Source organism: Pezoporus occidentalis, unplaced genomic scaffold (genome assembly GCF_034315485.1).
Source record: "Pezoporus occidentalis ecotype Australia unplaced genomic scaffold, CSIRO_AGI_Poc_V1 ctg22, whole genome shotgun sequence".
Taxonomy (NCBI): domain Eukaryota; kingdom Metazoa; phylum Chordata; class Aves; order Psittaciformes; family Psittacidae; genus Pezoporus; species Pezoporus occidentalis.
The window spans coordinates 1617478-1637944 of NW_026914072.1; the positions used below are offsets into that span (position 1 = coordinate 1617478).

At 38.6% G+C, this 20467-nt stretch overlaps 1 protein-coding gene across 2 annotated transcripts in view; it reads left to right on the plus strand.

The window, feature by feature from the left end:
* PARVA (parvin alpha) overlaps positions 1-20467 on the plus strand; it is a 60445-nt gene that overhangs the window by 28613 nt on the left and 11365 nt on the right. The window contains exons 1-6 of one of the 2 annotated variants that reach the window (XM_062620172.1): positions 786-889; positions 11734-11823; positions 11923-11993; positions 12627-12729; positions 14647-14787; positions 16772-16887. In XM_062620172.1, the coding sequence (XP_062476156.1) occupies positions 862-889; positions 11734-11823; positions 11923-11993; positions 12627-12729; positions 14647-14787; positions 16772-16887 (549 nt within the window). In that variant the 5' untranslated portion in view covers positions 786-861. Of the gene's footprint in view, positions 1-785; positions 890-11733; positions 11824-11922; positions 11994-12626; positions 12730-14646; positions 14788-16771; positions 16888-20467 lie in introns of those variants that run through there. The other variant, XM_062620171.1, reaches the window with a different exon arrangement.

A 20467-nucleotide genomic window follows, 5' to 3' on the forward strand; every position in this document is an offset into this window, starting at 1 on the left:
TGCTTTAGATTATCTTTCCATTACTGTCCCTCTTTGGCAGGACCCAGAGCACATAAAAGTAGTTAACTTCTTACCAGTAGTTTATTCTTTTGATGGCTCATACCTCTGCTTTCCTCTGCTTTTTAGCTTTTTACGTGCTTTTGCCTGTTTAGTCTTAATCCTCTTTCCATGTCAGTTTTGCTAATTATTGCAGTAGGGTAGTATTTCTAGAGAAAGGAGTACTGCGGTCAGGAGCTGGATTTGGTAATAACACAAGTGCATCTCAATTCTGGCAACAAGATTCAAGGATTCTGTTGCTCTTGTTGACCAGTCTTTTGTTTTACACCAAAAAAAAAAGAAAAAAGGTAAATTTCCCTTCCAGTGTTGCCATGTCTGTGCCTTAACACCCTTCCTACGCTGTGAGGGGAATTGTGACTTTATTAAGTTGTATGGGGAAAAGGTATGAGTTACCTACAACAGAAACAGACTGATACTGGTGAAAGCGTGTGCTTTACACTTGCTGTTTCAGTGTTTTTTATGACTGATAACAAAAGCACGCAGTCAAAATTACATTCCAGCATTCAGAATGCAACTTACCAAGCTGCAAAAAGCAGATTTAGTTTCTTTTGCAGATGGTCTATGAGTCTCATGTGGCATCATATTAAATTATATAGCCAGTCAGTCACTTGTTCTGAAGCAATGCTCTGAGCCGAGAGTTGTGATGTGCTTGGACCATTCGGTTGGAAAACAGACTCTAAAGCTAATACAGCTTCTCTGCAGAGCAGCAGCAAAGCGGCCTGCAGAGCAGCAAGGGGCTTCAGACACCTTATAGACCGCAGTTCTCCCTGAGATGCACTATGAGGGTGGCCCAGAGACCCTACGATGGGCTGTGGAGCATTTTGCCTTAAAGGTAGGAGACTAGACTGACTCAGTTAGTTTTCATTGTCATTTCTGTAATACTTTAGGAGTATTGTTTTCTGACCTTGTATTTTTGGAATGGTAGTTATTTTTGTTCTGTGATAATTCAAAGATAAGAATGGGAGGTTGTTTTCTTCTTCCCTTTGTCAGACTTGTTTTTCCTGGGTAAAAGAGGAAGAATATACAATAGTTCGTTAATTTTGAAAACTATTCCATGAAAATATTTCTGCAATATGAGATAGAGTTAGATATTTCATCCTAGTGCTATTTCATAAGAGTATGTGTTTTCTATTAACTTCAGTTTGAGACAAACTCAATCCTTTAGTAGTACTGAATCTAGTGTGAAAATAGTGATTTTTATGATTTGAATTTCCACTCAGGGAAAATTGTCATTTGTAGTCAAAAGCATACTTGAGATAGCAATTTTCTAATGGGCTATGTGTGATGCAGTAGATAAGTTTTGATATTCATATGTATTAAAATGAAAATTTTTTCGTACTAAATGCTTCCTAATAGGAATATTAACATAAACTCATTTATGACATCAACTGCTGAAGGCTGCAGATTATTTCTGGGAAACTTTGAATGTGTTAGTACTATGGATTAAAACCCATTTAAGGTTATTTACTTGAATGATTCAGTTGCAGTTTTTGGTGTGTTCACCTGCAAAGCAGCAAATACAGCCACAGCTACTATTGGTATGAATGTTTTGCATGCTGGAATTGATATATTGGTAATGACAGCAACCTGTGAAATGGATTTAGCAGATAGGAGTTTACACAGTGGTGTTTCCTATGTCTGACAGCATTTGACAGGTGGTAGCAACTGCTGCTCTGAGCTTACAGCTTGTTTGAAATCTCTTGGAAAAGAGTTGCAATGCGTGTGCAGCTCAGAGCTGTGGATTTACCCTTACATTGATGGTGCTTACATTGCTTGCAGCTTGTTTCCTGATAAGAAATATGTGAACACCGTAATCAGATGAACAGTTCAGTAAGCTAATTTTTTTGAGGTAGGGCATTTGTAAGTTGGGCAGCTGTCTGAGTTTTTCAAGGAAATGAGCAAAGTCAGGAATGTGCAGGAGGGTACCAGGCAGTGCCTGTGAAGAGCAAGGCACAGGGGTGGGTGGAAAATCATTGCTACTAGTTATATCAAAACAAGGGTGTTCTCTTAGCTGTGATATTGGGTTTGGAAACAAAAGGTACAAGAATTCCTGCCCATTCTATGTCAGACTAAGCGTAACATTATAGACTGTATTTTTAAGTGCCTAGCTTCTATTTTGCAAGAGCAATTTGTGTCTTCAGAAAGGGAACATGTAAATGCATCCTTTAATCCTGAAGTGCGTCACTTTCTATGCTGCAGAATGGGGATAATGCTATTTTCTTCTGTTGGTGGGAAGTTAAATGAATTAATTCTGATTAAGGGATTTGAGAACATAGACTGGAAAGTGTTGATTTATTTCCTGTGTAAAATGAGAACTAACTCTGCTTTCCTAAGCCGAGCATGATTTCCAGTTTGTGCTACCAAAGTCCTGTCTTGCATCATGATCTTACACTTCCATGCAAATGTGTTTTAGGAGAATACCACAGCCACACTATTGATCACAGCACACTGTGAATTATGCCACCTGACCAAAGTCCTCCCTCCACTTAAGGATTGCCACAGCCCTAATATATTCCTCTCAGTCCCTGAAATGACCCTGCATGCTGTATGGCTGGTAAGAACAGGAGGGCTTCCACTCGTCAGATGTGCATCTTGGTAAGTGATGCACACTCATACTAAATAAGGATGGTGAAACAAGTTTACCTTTTCTGTAGCCATTTCTGTAACAGTCCAAGCCTGAAGTTTTTCTGCTGTCAAATGCACATTAACCTCTACATTGATCAAGAGAACTCCCCAAAGGGTAGTGTACTCTTCAGTATGATAAATGATGTATTTCTGCCATTTTAATGTTTCATTTTGCTGCCCTCACCAAATCCAGCCCATTTGCTTTAAGAATGTAGGGGGAATTCTGTTGATCCAGCCAAAACCACAGCCTCGTTTTACCGTGTTGAAGGTCTGTCTAGATCTCAATTCCCAAATTAGACCCTGATTCTGTCCTTGACAAGAAACTTAAATTCCCTAGGGCACGCTGCAGAGACTTTTAGAAACCATCTGTTAGACACAAACACTAAAGTAGCAAGAAGTAGGGAATCTTTAAAATGAAGGGGAAAAAAGAATTAGATACAGCAAGTCCATTCTCATTTGTTGTACTGAATCTGAAAACCATGGTTAGATGCTCAGCATTGATACAGAAGGTAGCAAAGCATGGACTACAAACTACTAGTTATGCAAATAGATAATACATTTGCATATTTGTATCCATTATTATTTTAATTTCTGAGGGTCACTTTTTTTTGTTTGCTACTTGTCCAGGACCTTGGTGTTACCCTCAAACTTTATCTTGATTGACTTTAATACCAAAGAAAGATCTTCAAGCATGAGCAGCTCTCAGAAGATACTGAAGTGTTTTTTTGTTTCAGTTTTTTGCCTTCTGGGATGTAGAAATACTTGGCCATTTACTACAAATATTCTGATCCTTTGTTACAAAGTCATTCCCTGTAGATGACCAGATGCTTACGTTAAAACACAAGTAGCTCCAAGAAGTACAGTTTGAAAATAGTGGCCATGTGTGATACATAAACCAATTCGCAGTCCCTGAAAAAGAACTGTAACTTTCCAGTAAATGTAGTAATTTTCCTAATTCTTCCAAGAAGTAGTAGTCATCTAGATTATTGAGATGCAGTGGGTCTGACACTTAATTTTTTCTCCTTCAAAACCAGGGTTTATATACACAAGAAGAAAAGAGCAAGAAATTCAGGAAATCCTCAGCTTGCTACTAGTATGCCCTCACATTCCTGAGAACTATTTTTGGATTTTCTCTTAGGAATAGCTAGAACTTGTTGAGCTGGGAAGGACTTCTTGGAACAGATCTTTGGTTTTGTCTTTTCTGCATGAGCGCCCCTTGTTGATGTTGGAATAGCTACTATTAGCTGGCTGGTGGTGATTCAGAGAACGAGGCAAGTCAGTCGTAAAATAAAAGCAGCTTCTCCACTCCACAATATTTGGAAAAAACTATTGCAGCAAGCTGATGAGCATATAGAATGAATTTCCCTCTACTTGCTTTGGGTTAGGACTGCACCAGGTGGTCTGTCTGACTCTCTTCTGGATTATGCTACATCTGGGTTTATTACAATTTGTGAAGTATTGGTGAGGAGAATACAAACATTCTCTCTTCTGTCTCCATATGTCCCCAGAGCACTCCATGTAGTTCTGAGATATCTCAGTAAATCTCTCCAAGTATCTCAGTAAATTGGAAATCTTAGCTGTCAAAGGATTTGTTTCAGTAAGATAGTTTGCATTTAGGGATACCGTGTGCATACCATTTAATAATCTCTAGGTGTCTGTTGCACAGAGACCCTACCAACATATCTGAGGCTGTTTGAGGTGTTTTTAGGATGGAATCAGATTCAGTGCAACACATTTTGATCAGGACTTGGGATGGTCACAGCATTTCTTATATGCATAGTTTGTTCTTCAGCAGGGGGAAAAAAAGTCAGTTTCAATTGAATGCTTGTCTGTATTTGTTCCCATTGCTGGTTTTGTGTTTTGGGGTTTTTAGTGGTATTTGAAACACTCTTGTAGGGCGACAGGCTTTTCAAAACATCTGCAGATACTGCTTATGTATTTTGAAAGATGTGTTGAGAGAATGTGTTGAAGGAATGACTGGAATGACTGGCATCTGTGTTAGCTTGACACTGCAACACTTGCTACCTCTCAGAAACTACAGGAAAATTCTGAGCAAGAACCTTCATCCCAAATGAAATGTGAAAGCATGTATGGCTTAATGAAGCTACTTGTGACATGGCAAAGAAAATCACATGCACTTTCTAGAAGGAATGAGTTTGCTCCCTGTTTGTTGTTTTTTACCTACTCATACCAGACATCTGTCAGTCTATGGAGGGTTTTTTTTCCCTGCTAATTGTAAAAAAGAAAGGAACAGCAAGCTAGTCACTGAAGAACTTTGAGTAGTTTTGGACTTTAAAGAAAGTTCAAGGCAATAAGCATTTAATTTGTATTGCATACATGAAAATTAAATTATGGCATTTCTGACATTCTTTTTTGTGAGCAGCATTTCACCCGTTCTTTTTGTGTGTATGCCATGATTGGTTTAATGGAGAAATGAGAAAAGAAAATAGATTCTTTTTTGGAGAATGGGTACTAATGCAGTAACATTGAAGGCAGGCACATTGTTGTCAGCCAGTTTGCATATTTATTTACTTTTAAAAATGGTTGGCTTGGAGTCAGCAGTTAATGGAATGAGAATGATGTTCCTGTACAGAACATTTCCTGAGAAACATTTTCAATTGCAAACATATCTCTGCTTTTCTTTCCTCATTTGTTATGTTTTGGAGAATAAATGAGGAGTAGCATTTACAACTTCAGGTTTATGTTCTGAAGACAATTTTAACAGTCATCCCCAGATAAAAAGGCCCCTTTGTAGTTGTAGACATATGTTTATGATGTTTTGTGCTGCGAATATCAGATTTCTGGTGGACACTGTGTCATACTCTGCAAACTTGTAAACATCTATAAATCCATTGGATCATTTTAGTACCATGTGTAATGCAGATTTATTGTCTTTTGTGTGGATTTCTTTTGTTTCAGAGTTTGAGCTGCCAGAATCCGTATTGGGTGAATTATGTATTCAAGAAAATTAGACCATTTTAGATTAATATTTTCTTTTCCCTTTGTGGACTTATAAGATGCACACACACAAACATTAGAAAATAACAATTGGATGGATGGCCCAGAAAGCAATTGCATAAGTTTTGAATAGGATAATTCTGTAAAAACTTAAACTGGGACTTTTTGAAAATGCTTTTGCTGATTGTATTTTTTCCTCTCATTCTCTGGCCATCTCAAGTAATTTGAATCTTTTCACATTTGGCAGTACAAATTCAGAATTACTCCACTGGAATTATGTTGGGGTATCAAACTGGAGTATGTGAGGGGGAATAGAATTGAAAGTGAGTTGGTATAAACTGGCATAAATCCACTGAAATCTGTGCGGGTACTGTCATTAACGCTCAAGTTTGCATCGCAGACTATCAAGTCACTGGGAGTAGTAAAGCTGCTCTGGTGCACAAGTGGTTACAGAGGCAAGCCAGCAAGGTCATAAGCGTTTATGGGAAATCTGCACCCAGTGAAGAGAATATGAAACCAAAACCAATTCATCTGCATTTGGCTCGACTCTGATTGGGCGAACATCTCTGCTACAAGAGCAGTGAAGACATTTCTTATTGAAAATCAGCATTTTTCTAAACTGGCTGTTTAGAAAATTCTTGACTACAGACATCAATGTATGTAGCATAAGCACGCGTGTTTGAATGTGGGTATATATACAAATATCCAGTGTTACTCTGGCAATATAATGTCTGCAGCTAGCCTCCCAAGCTGTGCATGTTCCAGGGAAGAGTAGCTTAAAGCATGGCACATAAAGCTACTGTCTACCATAGAAGTTTACATGTAGTTTGTTGTTTGGGTTTTTATAGGAAGCTTAAACTCCTGGAGTGCTGTGAATGGCAACAAATTTCAGTTTCCACCCAAAAAAATCCAAATCAAACCAAACCATCATGAAAACACACCCTTTCCCCTCTTCTTCAACCCCCCTGAGGCCAAAACAAAGGATCTGCAACCTTAAAAGTGGCAGAGATGACCTTGAATGGAAGCCCTTACATTAAGAATAAAAGACAGTTAAAGAACTGCAGAAGCATGTATGTATATATTTGTGTAGGTGTACATGCATATATTTAAATCTTCTGGTTTTGAAAGATTGAGGTTAGAAGCATTGTGTCATTGTGGTCTTCCAGTATTAAGGTTTGGTTCTAGTTAATCACAGACTTTCAGAATCGATCTATTAGTGTTGTAGCGCTTGAGTAATTTTAGTTTTGTAAGTAAGGAATCAATTATATGGAAAGACATGGCTGTAGCACTCAAAAGAGACCATTTAACACTGCATCTTGCTGTATTTATTTTATGATTCTTCAGACAGATATGCCAAAATACGTCTAAACCACAGAGAATGTGTTGGGTGATACGGCATCTCTGAGCTCAGTTAAATAATTAGATGTGTTTTATCCAAATCAGAATAACATTAAGCCCTGAATACTAAGCAGAGCAGCAAAAAGCCTTCAGCACAGAAAATAAACAAGTAAAAAACCCGAATGAAACTGCTAAATACATTGTGGAGCAACAGGCTGCATGTTCTAGAGGAATTAAGCCAATTTAAACCGTATGGGCAGTACTCCACTTTCAGATGTGCATGGCGTCCAGTGGTTTCAATGGCAGTTGGTTGCATGCATCAAAGGGCAAAGTCTGGCTCAGAGCACCTGTGTGGATTTGATAGCATAGGTTTATGACCTTGTAATCCTATAGCATCTAAAACAGTAAGAACTCTATCCAGCTTAAAATAGCTGCTGTAGTTGCTGTTGATACAAGCTTGTGGGCTCCCCAGCTCTGGGGCCAAATTTGGTGCTGGCAGGATAGGAGGAAGTCTGTTGACAGCTGATAGCAGTGGATTACATCATAACAAGCTTGACATGTGGACCTGAATCAGAAGTCTAAGCAGAAGTGACCATTCCTTATCCAGATTTAAAACTGGGACTTTCACTTTGCAAATCCATGAAGATTTGTCTGGTCCATGTTGCTTTTAAGGGTCTTGCTTCAAACATATGTTCAACCCCCACTTCCACTCAGCATGGTGACTATAAAAAAAACCACAAAGGTCTGGGTTTTCCTCTTGCATCCAAAGGATGAAGTCCCTAATCTTGCCAGTATAAGCACAACGAGAACAAGCCCCATGGTAGCTGACTCACAGGGCTGTGTCTGGGCTGCAGCAGAGAGTGGGAACAGAAAGGTGCTCTTAACTCTTAATTGCTAGGGTTGTCCAGTGGCCAAGTGTGCTTGATATCAAGCAGACAACTCTGTGGATACTGTCCTTCAGAGGTATCAGGCCCCTGTGCCCCGGTCTACCTTCTGGCAGCTGCTGTGTAAATGAGCTGCAGCTGTGTCCCCTTCTCCCTACCTGGATCTTTATACTTTAAGACTCAGAGTGGAGGTCTTACTGGTATTCCAAGTCCTCCCTCAAAGTATTTCAAGAAATTGTATGATTGTATTTTAGTTTTGGCTGCTGCAAAAACTGTCACAAACATGTGCCTTGTTTTTATTAAAATGCTAAATTGCTGAAGTGATTTTTATGAAAATTAATTAAAACAAATTAATGAAAAGCAGCTGAAAAATTGATTCCTCTGCTGAAACTGTGGTATGCAAACTCTTAACCTCGATCACATTTTTGTGGTTCCTCTATAAACACCTAAGTGTATAATAGTGGTTTGTCATGGAACGTTTTTGATGGAAATTCTTAGAAAGTAAGGCTATACTACATAATACATTTTCTCTCCATTTACATACAACTTGTTATAATGCATATGTTCTTACCTGCTCCTTTTAGTAGTATTGCTAATCTGTAGCTTAATGTTTTCTCTTCATTATCAGGAAAGAAAGGAAAAGATGCTATCAGGCTCAGGGTTTCTCCATCATGTTTTCTGCTTGTAGGGGACAGGAGAGCAGGAGTCTTTATTACAGAACTAATACCAACCTTGGGCATGGTTGTGCACTGCAGAATGCAGTGGCTGTGGAGGAGCTGTCCTCTCTGGCAAACTGGATCGATCTTTGGATCATCTGGAGATGTGTTGGGTAGGTTTTGCATATGGCTCAGGCAGGTGTGATAGATGTATGAGTGGGTGACCTGCCTGGTGGGAATAAGACCACACTTGTGCATAACTGAGTACAGCAAAGCAGCAGTTAGCCCCTGCTGTACAATAAACATAACACTTGCAATGCATTCTAGAGGAGATCTATGTATTAGTTTATTGTGCATATTTATTATTATTTTATTTGTATTTTATGTACCCTTTCCTTGCAAGATATGGCAGGTTTTAGTTTGTTTTATTATCAGAAACTCTGATAGTATGTTGAAGGTCATGTTATTAAAAGTAATAGTTGTATAGACTGGAGGACAAATCTGGGGAGGTTTAGTGGGCCTAGTAAAGAATGCCTTACAGAACATTCAGCCTTGAAAGGTCCACTCAGTGTCCCTGGAGAAGTGTCAGTGAGTTGTGCCAGTGGGTCACACCTGAGGGAGGGAAGCCAAAAGCTTTCCACATTGTCCTTTACTAGGAAAATGAGCTGACTGCTTCCTCAAGCAAAGCGTCCAGCCCTTTGGGATAGGACTGCTCAGTGAAGCCAGTTGGCTTGAACAGATTTCTTACTATGCTCCCTCTTGGGATTGATGTGGAAAAAGAACCCAAATAACATTTTCTGCCCAGGAATCTTTGTGCAGAAGTCCTTCATGAACTAAACATTTCAGAACAGAGAGACCTGCACATGAAAGTTTTCTATCCACTGATGTCTTTATGCTCATAACCATGGTTAGAGAAAATCACTGTTGGTTTTATTAAGGAGTGCTATCAGTTAAAAAATATGCCATTAAGTGTAAACAGTTCATGAGATTGTACATGTTAGACCAAATTCATCCTTGCTATAACTCCTCAGAACTCAATGGATTTACATAAGGGATTAATTTGGTCCATTGCTCTTAGCCATCAGTTTTAGAGGATATACAACAATCGAGGGGACTATTTTATGACTCTTTAGAGCTGCTCAATATATGTATTTTACAGATAAAAAAGCAGGGTGAGTGTGTGAAGTTAGTGTTTCCATACTGAAGGTAGTGGATTTCTCAAATTTACTTTTGTACAATTAAAAGTAAGCATTCTAACAGCCATTATTGCTGTTAGAGCACATAGAGCGCTTTCATAGAGGCTGCTCTTGAAACGTGCACAGGCATTTCATCTGGCAGAGCACAAAATATTTCACGAAGCATAGAAAATATTTGGAAAGTTTTAAGTACTGTTATCACACCGACTAATTATTGCAGTGTTCATGTGAAACTTAGCTGTACTTACTGCACACAGGGAGTTAAGGCAGAGAGGTAAAACTTCTTCAAAAGCTAACTTAGGAGGCACTCAAGGGGCCAGGAACAAAGCACAAGATCTCTACTGTCACTTTCTCCTTTGCCGTTTTCTCCAAACCTGAATTGCATCTGTAATTTTCAGAATAAACTGAGCAAAGCTTCAGCTAGTAAATCTGAAATGTTAGATGTTGAATCTGCATCTGCACATAAATCATATATTTCAGTTCATGTCAGAAGGTGCATACAGCTACATGAATCTTTAGGACACATGTAGAATAGTTAAGTTATTTAAGTCTGAACTGTAACAGTTGTGTTAATAACCAGTTCTGTTAAAGGTCTGTACACTGGAAAATGAGTGGTCAGAACAGCATTACTTACTTGTTACACATAGAATCATCGAATCAGCAAAGTTGGAAAAGTCCTTCAAGATCATCAGGTCCAACCATTCCCAAGCACTGCCAAGCTCACCCCTAAATCATGTCACTAAGGGCCTCGTGTACAGGGTTTGTGAATGCTTCAGGGATGGGGATTCCACCACTGCCCTGGGCAGCCTGTTCCAAAGCCTAAGAAAATTGCTAAAGAAAAAAGCAAAACCGTGTCTTGAGTTGTCTTCTAAAAGGCTTTCCACATAAGGTGGCAAAACTCTTCCCTGATTTGGTAAGTCAGGTTTGTACTGATTTCTTGGTCACAAAACAGGGTACCGGCTTGTCTGATCACCAGAGTGACAACCCTCCCTGCACAGTACTCTGTGTTCTTCCATAGTGGTAGGATTAGTGTGTTGGCTTGTTTGTATTTATGCTCTTCTCTTATACAGAGGCATGTTTGGCTAGTGAAGCAAGGAGTTTGTCTTTGCAACCTATGAGGTTAGCAGAGGGATGAACTGTAAAAGTGTAGAACCTGTACAGTACAGAACTAGTGGCAGGACTGTTTCAATGCTTCTCTGGATCAATCTGTCCCTCTGTTCTCAGAGCATGTATTACAAGAATATTGTTTTTTTGCAGCATTAGGGGACTTTGGCTGAGTAGGAAATATGAGTCCATATTTCCTGACAACTGTGGGCATCTCCAGACTGTGGGATCTTGGATTACTTCGTCATTCCTGTGTCCAAGTTCTATCTCAGCCTATATCTGGACTCCGCACTAAGGCAGTACTTTTGAGGGTTCATCATTTTACATCTGTGTCTTGCTACTGTGGTATCTGCTAAAGAAAGGCCAAAAACACAGGCCAGAAGCATCCTGCAGTCTGCTCCAGCTGGTCTCTGACCTGAGCAATGGAGATAGCCATGTGCTGCAAATAGTTCTATCAGTCTGGCAGCTCCTGTGTGGATATATAGCCAGACGCAGCTCCTCTCAAGTAGCTAAACTTGAAGTATCTCCGGAGCAAGGGTGACACAGCTGAAAGCAATAATCATTTCCCTCAGCTAAGATGATTCATTAGTGTTAAAATGTCAAGACTATTAAAATGCAAGTGAGCCTTTCAAAATTTGAGGACAATGGGCCTTATCCTGGAAAAGACTTGAGGAAATTGTGTTGATTCGAGTACCATTATCCATGAAAAATATACTCATACAAGTAAAGGTTTGTTGGGTGGGCCTCCTTTTTTTGTTAGCTATATTTTATTACTTTAATTATACCTAATGGCTTATCTAATAGAGTCATGTTCTTATAAAGAAATTAAGACAATTAATGCTACTTTTAGCAAGAGTGAAATAGTAAGGAAAATTGAATTGAAATTTGACCAAGCTCTTCTCTTTTATTTCCTAGTATCTGAATTACAGGAAGAAGGAATAAATGCCATTAACTTACCTCTCAGTCCAATTCCATTTGAACTAGACCCTGAGGACACTATGCTAGGTAATTCACAACGATTTTACGTCTCAACATAAAAGCTTGATGTAAAATAAAGTTTCATGCCTGTAATAGTTTCTAATATCTCTCTTTAAAACCCTCCAGAGGAAAATGAAGTCCGAACAATGGTTGATCCAAATTCAAGAAATGATCCAAAATTACAAGAACTAATGAAGGTAACGAAAAGCATGTAAACACTTTCAAGAAAGTTAAGCTGTTTTTAATGCTATCCCTGACTCTTTTGTTTGAACACTTCAAAGTATTGTTTAAATATTAATTAAATGAATCCAGGTCGTGCATGCATCCCAGTGAAATGGGAAGGTCATTTGCTGAAGTATCTTTCTCTAGATATGGCACATGGATACTTAACGATTTGAATTAAAATCCTGAGTTTTTAGTCCCATCCCAACCCCAATCCTATGGTAACCCTGACCTCCCTTGTAGTCTTTGTGATTCTTGGGTCAGAACTTTAGCAGGAAGCTCAATAACAACTGACTTCAACACCTTTGGATTCGCAATAAAATGTTAAAATACTAGTGAAAGCAAGGGACAGATTTCACTCCAGAAGGCATTGCATCAAGTTGGTGTTTGTCTAGATATTGTGGTGCATTGACACAGCTACCTTGAAAGAGTCCTTCCTAAGTCCTTCCTATTTTCTTCTGGTGGTATTTCAGACTTGATTGTATTTTGAGCCATTGCAGCTTTGGTATTCTTTCTGCTAAATATTTTCATCATTGTAAAAAATGACATGTGTTTTAAATTGCAAATGAATAGTGTGTAATACTGCCAAATTTGTGTTTCCCATATAGGTATTAATTGACTGGATTAATGATGTGTTGGTAGGAGAGAGGATTATTGTGAAAGACTTGGCTGAAGACCTGTATGATGGACAAGTACTGCAGAAATTATTTGGTAAGAAAAAAATCTATGTGCATGCTGTTGGGGCATTCTGTCAGTAAGTGGATCACTTGTTCCTACATAGGAGCCTTGGTTTCATCTTACATTTATGCCACTAAGTGATATAAAAATAGTGTTGTATTATGAGACCCTTGAGCAATAGGCTGTATGCACAGTCCTTATAGCTACAGTGCAATGTGTGGTGCTCTGTAGTTGATGAGAAGAGCATAAAGCCTACCTGGGGTGCTAGAGAGGGAGGGTTCTTGTCTTGGCAACAGTATTCACTCCAATTAAATTTATTATCTGCATATGTGCTGTGCAAACTTAACCATGTTAGAAGTGGAAAGTAAGTTTCAAGGCAAGAGTATTTCCAGTACAACGGTGGATGTTTTTAATCTCTGCTGGTTCCATACTGTAGTTTATTCACATTGTGAAGTTCCTTTGGAAAGTTGGAATTTCTTTCTGATTTGATGTCTGGCTTTTAACATTACTGAGGTAATGGTACCCAGTGGACTGCAAACTGAGCTTCAGCTGAGAAACAGATAGAGAAGAGAAACTGCTAATGCAGAGCTGGCATGTGCTTTTTGAACTGTTGGCTTAGAAGCCATTTTCTTAGTTATTACAGCTCATAAAGTCTCCAGTAAATTTCTGCTCAGTATCTCAAATGAATCTTGAAACATCATGTGAACACTTCTAATAAAGAGTACACAGACTTCTATGAATGGTTAAGCTATTGAATATATCGCGATGGACTGGATATGCCTCAGGCTGAGCAATTTGATTCTCATGGGCAGACCTCCAGTGACTTCAGTCAAACCCAAAAAAACACGTATCAGATGCAGCTTGACTCTAAATATGCTTATACTGATCCAGCACTTACTGATTTCAGTGGAATCTTTTCCGTTACTGTTAATTCCTTATGGATCAGGTCTATGCTAACTGAAGACTTCGGTTTTGTGAGACTGTGCACAGATTGATTTTTGTGGAGGCACAAGAAACCCATGGAGATAGGATCTCAGGCAGGATTCACAAGCTGGTAGCTCGGGCTCTTTGGGAAGATACTCACTTGGCTTCAATGAGAACAAGATTGGCTCTTACTGAATAAGATACCTGTTAATAAGATATTCCTTCATAGAAGTAAATTGATAGGTGGCCAAGCATTTTGTTTCTGTTGTTGTGATCAGGGAGCATTTATTGCCAAATTATCTTTGCTTGTTATTTAATGGCAAACACTAAGCCATGTACATATATACCTAGCAATTTGTGCTAATTAGTAACAAACTGATTCATGAAGTATTTTTAATCTTCTGCAAATTTTGAGTGCAGAAAAGAGCTGTGGTTTTATAGAAAGAAACTGTCAGAGGTTTTAGTTATTTTCATACCTCCAGAAATACTTGTTCACATTTCTTGCATGCATCCTCCACGTCTCTGAATGTGGTGTTTCTTCACTTTTATCACAAAAAGGCTGAGTACAATTTTTAAATCTCCTGAGTCTGAGGGAGAAGCCAGAAGAGTGAGACCAATGAAACAAATCTCGAAGGTAGTGTTTCTTTTGTAGGTTTGATGGTCTGCTGTACAAGCTGCTTGTATGCAGAATGTCCTTTATCCAGTAGTAGCAGTAGAAGTAACGGGCCTTACTTCACAGTCTGGTGTTCCCAAAAGGGAATTGCAGAAAATACTTGTTAGTCCGTAGTGTGGTTTTAATTAATACTTGGCCTTCCCCTTGGCAATGGGTAAATAAAGGGAAAATGCGAACTGTATCTTTAGGATAGGAGCTTAGAAGTAGGGAGGTAGGGAAGTGGCTATGGAAGGAAAACCAGATAATTTTAAAACTAGGAAGTCCACTATCTCGTGAATGTATATCTGGATGCATAGGATGTCTTTGTGTTCTTCAGGGTTTTTCTTCTGTTTTTATATCTATTATCACTTCAGAAAAACTTGAAAGTGAGAAGCTGAACGTTGCTGAAGTTACTCAGTCTGAAATTGCTCAGAAGCAGAAGCTACAGACAGTACTTGAAAAGATCAACGAAACCCTTAAACTGCCTCCAAGAAGCATTAAATGGAATGTTGACTGTAAGTTGCATGTTTTCTATGCTGTTCTTGTTTGTTGACAGCTGAGTGTTTATAGCTGCTAGCTGGAATTACAAAATATCCAATGATAAGGGAAGGCTGAAACCTGGTATTTATTGTAGGAGCTGCCCTGCAGTGCACTTCAAGCTGTGTTACACTCTACCCTCTTTACTGGTCATCAACCTCCAATTTAAATAAAGTGTCTTCAGAGTCTGTCAAAGTATGGTATTTCTGCTGTTAAATCCATATGCATACCAGATTAAGTTTTCTGTTACTAAATTGTTGAAATAGGCAAGTACCTGCATAAATGTGGTAGATAGGCAGAGGGAGAGTTAGGTCCTAGGACTTATTTGTGTAACATTTGCAACATAGATGTGAATAATATTTCTGATCGTTTAAGGCTAAATTTGAACCACCAGTTTTTATTACAAAACTCTCATTAGGATTAGGACCATATCCTTCCTGTTTTATTGTATTAAAAATGAATATAGTTATATCTAATAGAAATGCCCTCTGTGGCCCAACACAGGACATTTTTACTGCATATGTGTTGCAGAAAGCAGGTTATCATCAATTCTAGAAAATTAGACCTCTAAATCTGTTTTAAGTTTGGTATCCAGAATCATTTCACACCAGTGAATACCTTCACCACTATATAGCAGTTTCCCAGTCTCCTATACCTGTCTACCACATCCGGGCTGTGTGGTATCCTGTTCAATTTCCAACAAATTAGTGAGAGGGAGAGAAATAGCTCTAGGGAGGAAGAGTGAATGTTAGGCATCTCTGACTTTACCCTTCATGTGGTCCTACTGAATTTTCTGTCCCCATCTCTCTTCAACTTCCCCCCAGTTTTTTTCCATTCTCTGTCATGCAGCGTGAGGCAGGGTGTTTGGAGAGGCTTGACAATTTAACTTCTAGTTTTAATTTAATATTTTACATGCGTTTTAGAGCTAAAGTAAGAGATAGCAGCAGTTGGAGCCAGCTGTAGCACACACCAGTTTTATGCAGACAGACATCTTTCTAGTGTTCCACTAAAGCACCTCATCCTTGACCACTGGCATGGCAGCAAAATTTGACAGTGATACCACATTTTAAATGAATGGGTATCATCTCCATGTGGCATAGTTGGGACTTGCACTGGAAGATAATGAAGAAGGATGTTTCCGTTAGTCTGATCCTACTTTACAGTGTAGTAAGGTAGTAGTTGGTTAGCTCAAATACATGAAGCCTAAGTGAGCTGTACTGTTAGCTGTCAAAGATCATTCAGGAATACTACTCTGGGAAAAGACTATGAATGCAAAAACAAATTAAAAAAAGAAGAAAGGCAATTATAAAAATTAGGAATGATTCACTTACAGATACTTATGGATTTCCTGCATATGGCTTTTGATATCTATCTTGTAAGTTGTGTTAGTGTTAACTACGCATATGAAACCTGCTGTGAAAAAGCTTCAATAACAAGAACTGTAACAACTTCATGAGGAATGTTTGAGTCATTGAGTTTAGTAAGTTATTGCTTAAGGCTTCTGCCAAAATAGGCTCATTTATCATCCTGCAGACATTGTGACACTTAAAAATGAGTAAGTGCATGTTATGAGTACAAAAATATCTTTCTGATAGTCCATAAATCCTTATTGAAATAAAGGGAATAAAGGAAAGGCAAGGAGAATGCAGAGGCAGCACTTAAACTGCTGTACATGAAATCTGGTTTTTGGATTAGCTTTAGATTTCCATCTACACGAGCCTGTGGCGTCCAGGCATATTGCAAAAAGTAACGCTTTGGTGCTGACACTTATTACTGACTGGGCTGCATTCGCATGACCTGTTGAGCATGAGGGGACCAGTAAAGGTGAGGTGCATTAAAAGTGCCCCAAGGCTCCAGGTGGCAGGAGGAGAAGAGTCCCATAATCCCTACATCCTAAATGGTAAAAATATATGCCCTAGTTACTTTACAGTTTGTAACTTGTGCTTTTAATATCTATTTCAGCTGTTCATGCTAAAAGCCTCGTAGCAATACTTCATCTTCTGGTTGCATTATCACAGTATTTTCGAGCACCAATCCGACTCCCAGATCATGTGTTCATTCAGGTGGTTGTTGTGCAGGTAAGAGAGGTGTTGACCAGCTGTTGGTAGTGTTGTGAAATTGTCGGGTTTCTTCAAAAATACATACAGAGTTTCTGTTTGGGCAGGCATGTGTGTGTCTATTTGGCTGACAAGAAAGCGTCTTCTCTGCTGGACAATGCTTCAACCAGGAAAATGCAGAAGTGCTTTCCCAGATTGAGCTGTGGCTCAGAATATCTTATTTAGATTGTGAAGTGGCCAGACTCTGACGTTAAAAGTATATGAAGCATTGTTATTGTTGGAATGTGTTTATCACTGAATATGATCTCTAGAATTATTATTTTTTCTCTTTTTTGATGGTCTTCTCACTTGTGTAGAGATTCAAATCAATTTTGGCACTGAATGATGAATTGTCACTGTTTATTACATTCAGATTCATGTTAGGTGACTAAATACTCTTTTTCAGCCTTGTGCATGCTAATTTAGTCTGATTACAATGTTGGCTTTCTCATAAGCATGCAAAAACCCCCCATCAGCTAAATCTTTTGTGTCAGTCAGACTCCTTATTAAGAGCCTCATCCATCCAAACTCTTCATATTCTGTTAGAATTTTTCTTTCACTTGGACTTGTGCTTGCTGTATCTTATTTGGCCTCTTCCCATTTAATTTGTTTTTCTTTCTGTCCTACTAGCTATGCCTTTATTTTTCACACTGCAACTGTCTTTATGTGTTTTAACTGATGTTACCCTGAAGTATCTGATGCAAAGAGCTATTGCTGAAGTTCTGTGTGACTGAAAATCTGTGGGACAGATCTGAGAAAGTAACCTTTTTCCATCATTCAAATAAGACAGTTCTGTAATTTGAGGAGAAATCTGAAGGAGAGTCTCAGTAGATGTGTCACTGATGCCTGATAATGACTCATTGACTCTCAAATTCTGCTTCATGGGTTTCTCTACAGACAATGAAAAAGAACCATAGCAGATCTGCACTTATTTGTTTAACGCTTCAGAGGAACATAATTTTCAAGCACTTTCCTTTGGCTATTATAAATATATTAATTACACTGGATTATTTCAAAGTTCTACCAAAACCAGCTTAAGAAATCTGTGAGTACAGTGGCAGAGCATCTTTGGGTTAAAAAAACAAACTAGAAAAAGAAAACCATTCTAAAATAAAGAACCAGTCTTGCATTTTGCTGTCACTCTGTACGTCCAGACAAAATTCCCATTGAAATCAATGGATGTAATTGTCCTTCTGTTTAATAGACTAATGTAGTTCAACAGCAAATCCACTGAAGTCACTACAGATAAACTGATTTAAAAACAGTAAGTAGTGGGAGAATCTGGCTGTCTGCTTTGCGTCTGAGCTATGCAGCTGTAGCTCAGGTGCCGGTGAGAGAAAGCAGTAGTACTGGGATAAAATGTTGCAGGAGATTTCATCCTACAGTCCCTGTCCTTGGGGAAAGCTGGTCAGTGGAACCTCAAGGCTATGATGATTCCTATAAACAGGGAAGGGTGGGGTGAAAGGCAGTGTTCTTACTGTAATGTGTTTGAGGCAATTTTTATTTTATGGTGGATGGTTTTTTGTTTTAAATGTTTCTCATGTCCTGTGGGATGGATTCTGTGTAATTCATCGCGTGCCCTCTGAACTTGGTGAAAGTTTTAATCAACAAGCAGCCTAATTTAGATCCTAAAGCCTAATTTAGTGTTCAGACTTGCACACCTTATGTTCTAAACCCTCATATATTTTTTAAAGTCAGGTCATGCCTAGGGAAACTTAACAGATTATGTTGGTAGCTGGTTTTAATTTCTACTCTATATAGTTTGATAAAGGGAATAGTATAAAGAGAGGAATAAAAACCCGAAGTACTTCTATGAGCTCTTTGAGGAAGACTACCTAGATTCATTTCATATTTTCTTAGGTTTAGAAACACATAAAATGTGTGGGTTGCCTGTTGACTGGGTGTAGTTAATTGGAGTAGAAACAAAGATATCCCTGAAACTAAAAACGTGCTCATGCCCAACAGGTAATCAACACAGGTCTTAGGAAAGCTTGTTTCCTTTGGGCGTTTTGTACCAAAGCTGTTAGCAACGAGATAATATGAGATACGGGTTATAAACTGATTGGGAAAAAAGATAGATGGATCTTTTATAGTTATTTTGTTATATGATTTTCTTTTCCTTTCATACTGGTAGAGTAAATAACTTTGATCAAAGCCTGGGCTTTGTTTGTTTATTGAAACAAGTGAGAGCTTTTGTGCAGAGCCATCATTTTGCCTCTTTCTAAAAATTATTTATTTATGCCATCCACAACTTGTTAAATGACAGGTTGTTTGTGTGCAAGAGATGTAAGTCAGAGAGTATAAGAATGCATTGGCAGAGCAGCCAGAATGGCTTCAGCATATTCTGAACACTGGTACAGCAATTCTTGGGTGCATAAACTACTGATAAGCAAAGATAGAAAATTAATGAGATTAGAAGAAAGTATATCTATCACAGACGTAATCTGAGATCATTGGTCCCACTGCCTGAGAAGGTCTGAAATGCTTCTGAGCAGCATTGCCTCCAGCTTCTCAAGAAATCTTCTTTTTGAACCTGTGACAAATGTATTTGTTCTTTAAGCTCCAGAACAGTTCTGCATTTCATTTTGGTGGGGCAGTTAGGAAACGTGATCCTCCAGATGAAATGGATAACAACAGTACATAGGCAAAATCCATTCAGAAGGGTTGAAACTAGGTGATCATAAGGTCCCTTCCAAACCTTACCATTCTATGATTCAGATAGCTGGAAGGTTTTCAGAGCAGGACTCTGTTTAAGTAAGCAGTTGGCTCTCAGTTACATCTAGGTGATGCAAACAGAGATGAAGAAGAAACTCTTTCCATTTCCAGACCTATTACCCAAGTTTCAGGTGTATTTTTTTTTAGGGTTAGTCACCAATTTAAAATGGTAAGTGACTAAGAACATCTTTCACAGCTGAGTGTCTTTCAGCTGAGAGGGAAGAAAATGCCAGGCCTGTCCCTGAGGTCACTGGAATGTGTGTCCAGCTTTTCTTTCTAATGGTGAATCTCAACTCATGCCTCATTTCTTTCAAATAGTAGGTGTTCATTTTTATCATTTGTTATTTCAGTTATAGCCACTGTTGTCTTTAAGGAACATTGCTGGAGAGTCTTTCCATCCTCAGTGTCAGTTCTTTGTATTTTTAGGAATATCACGTCATTCTCCGTCTTAATATAAATCAAACTTCACAACAGGTGACATCAGTGTTAGGGTAAATTTTGAGGCAGAGAGTTTTTAAATTGTGAAAGATGAATGGGAAGCAGCCTTCACAGAGATGGTCCTTAGACTAGTGTTTCTAAGGCCCATTCATATTTTTGCCATTGGGATTTTTTCACCAGTCTTTTTACAGATTGAAAGCATAAGAAAGTCCATCTTGACATGTGGTGGTCAAGTAAGTGTCCAGATGATGCATGTCATATTTGGGTAGTGTGGAAATCCCATTACTGTTAGTGATCAGATGCCAGACACAAAAATAGGGCTTGATGTCTTGGGATCTTTTGGTTGTGTGGTGTTTTTTTTCTTGTTGTTTTGTTTTGGATTCTTGGTTTGGTTTTGTTTTTTTTGTTT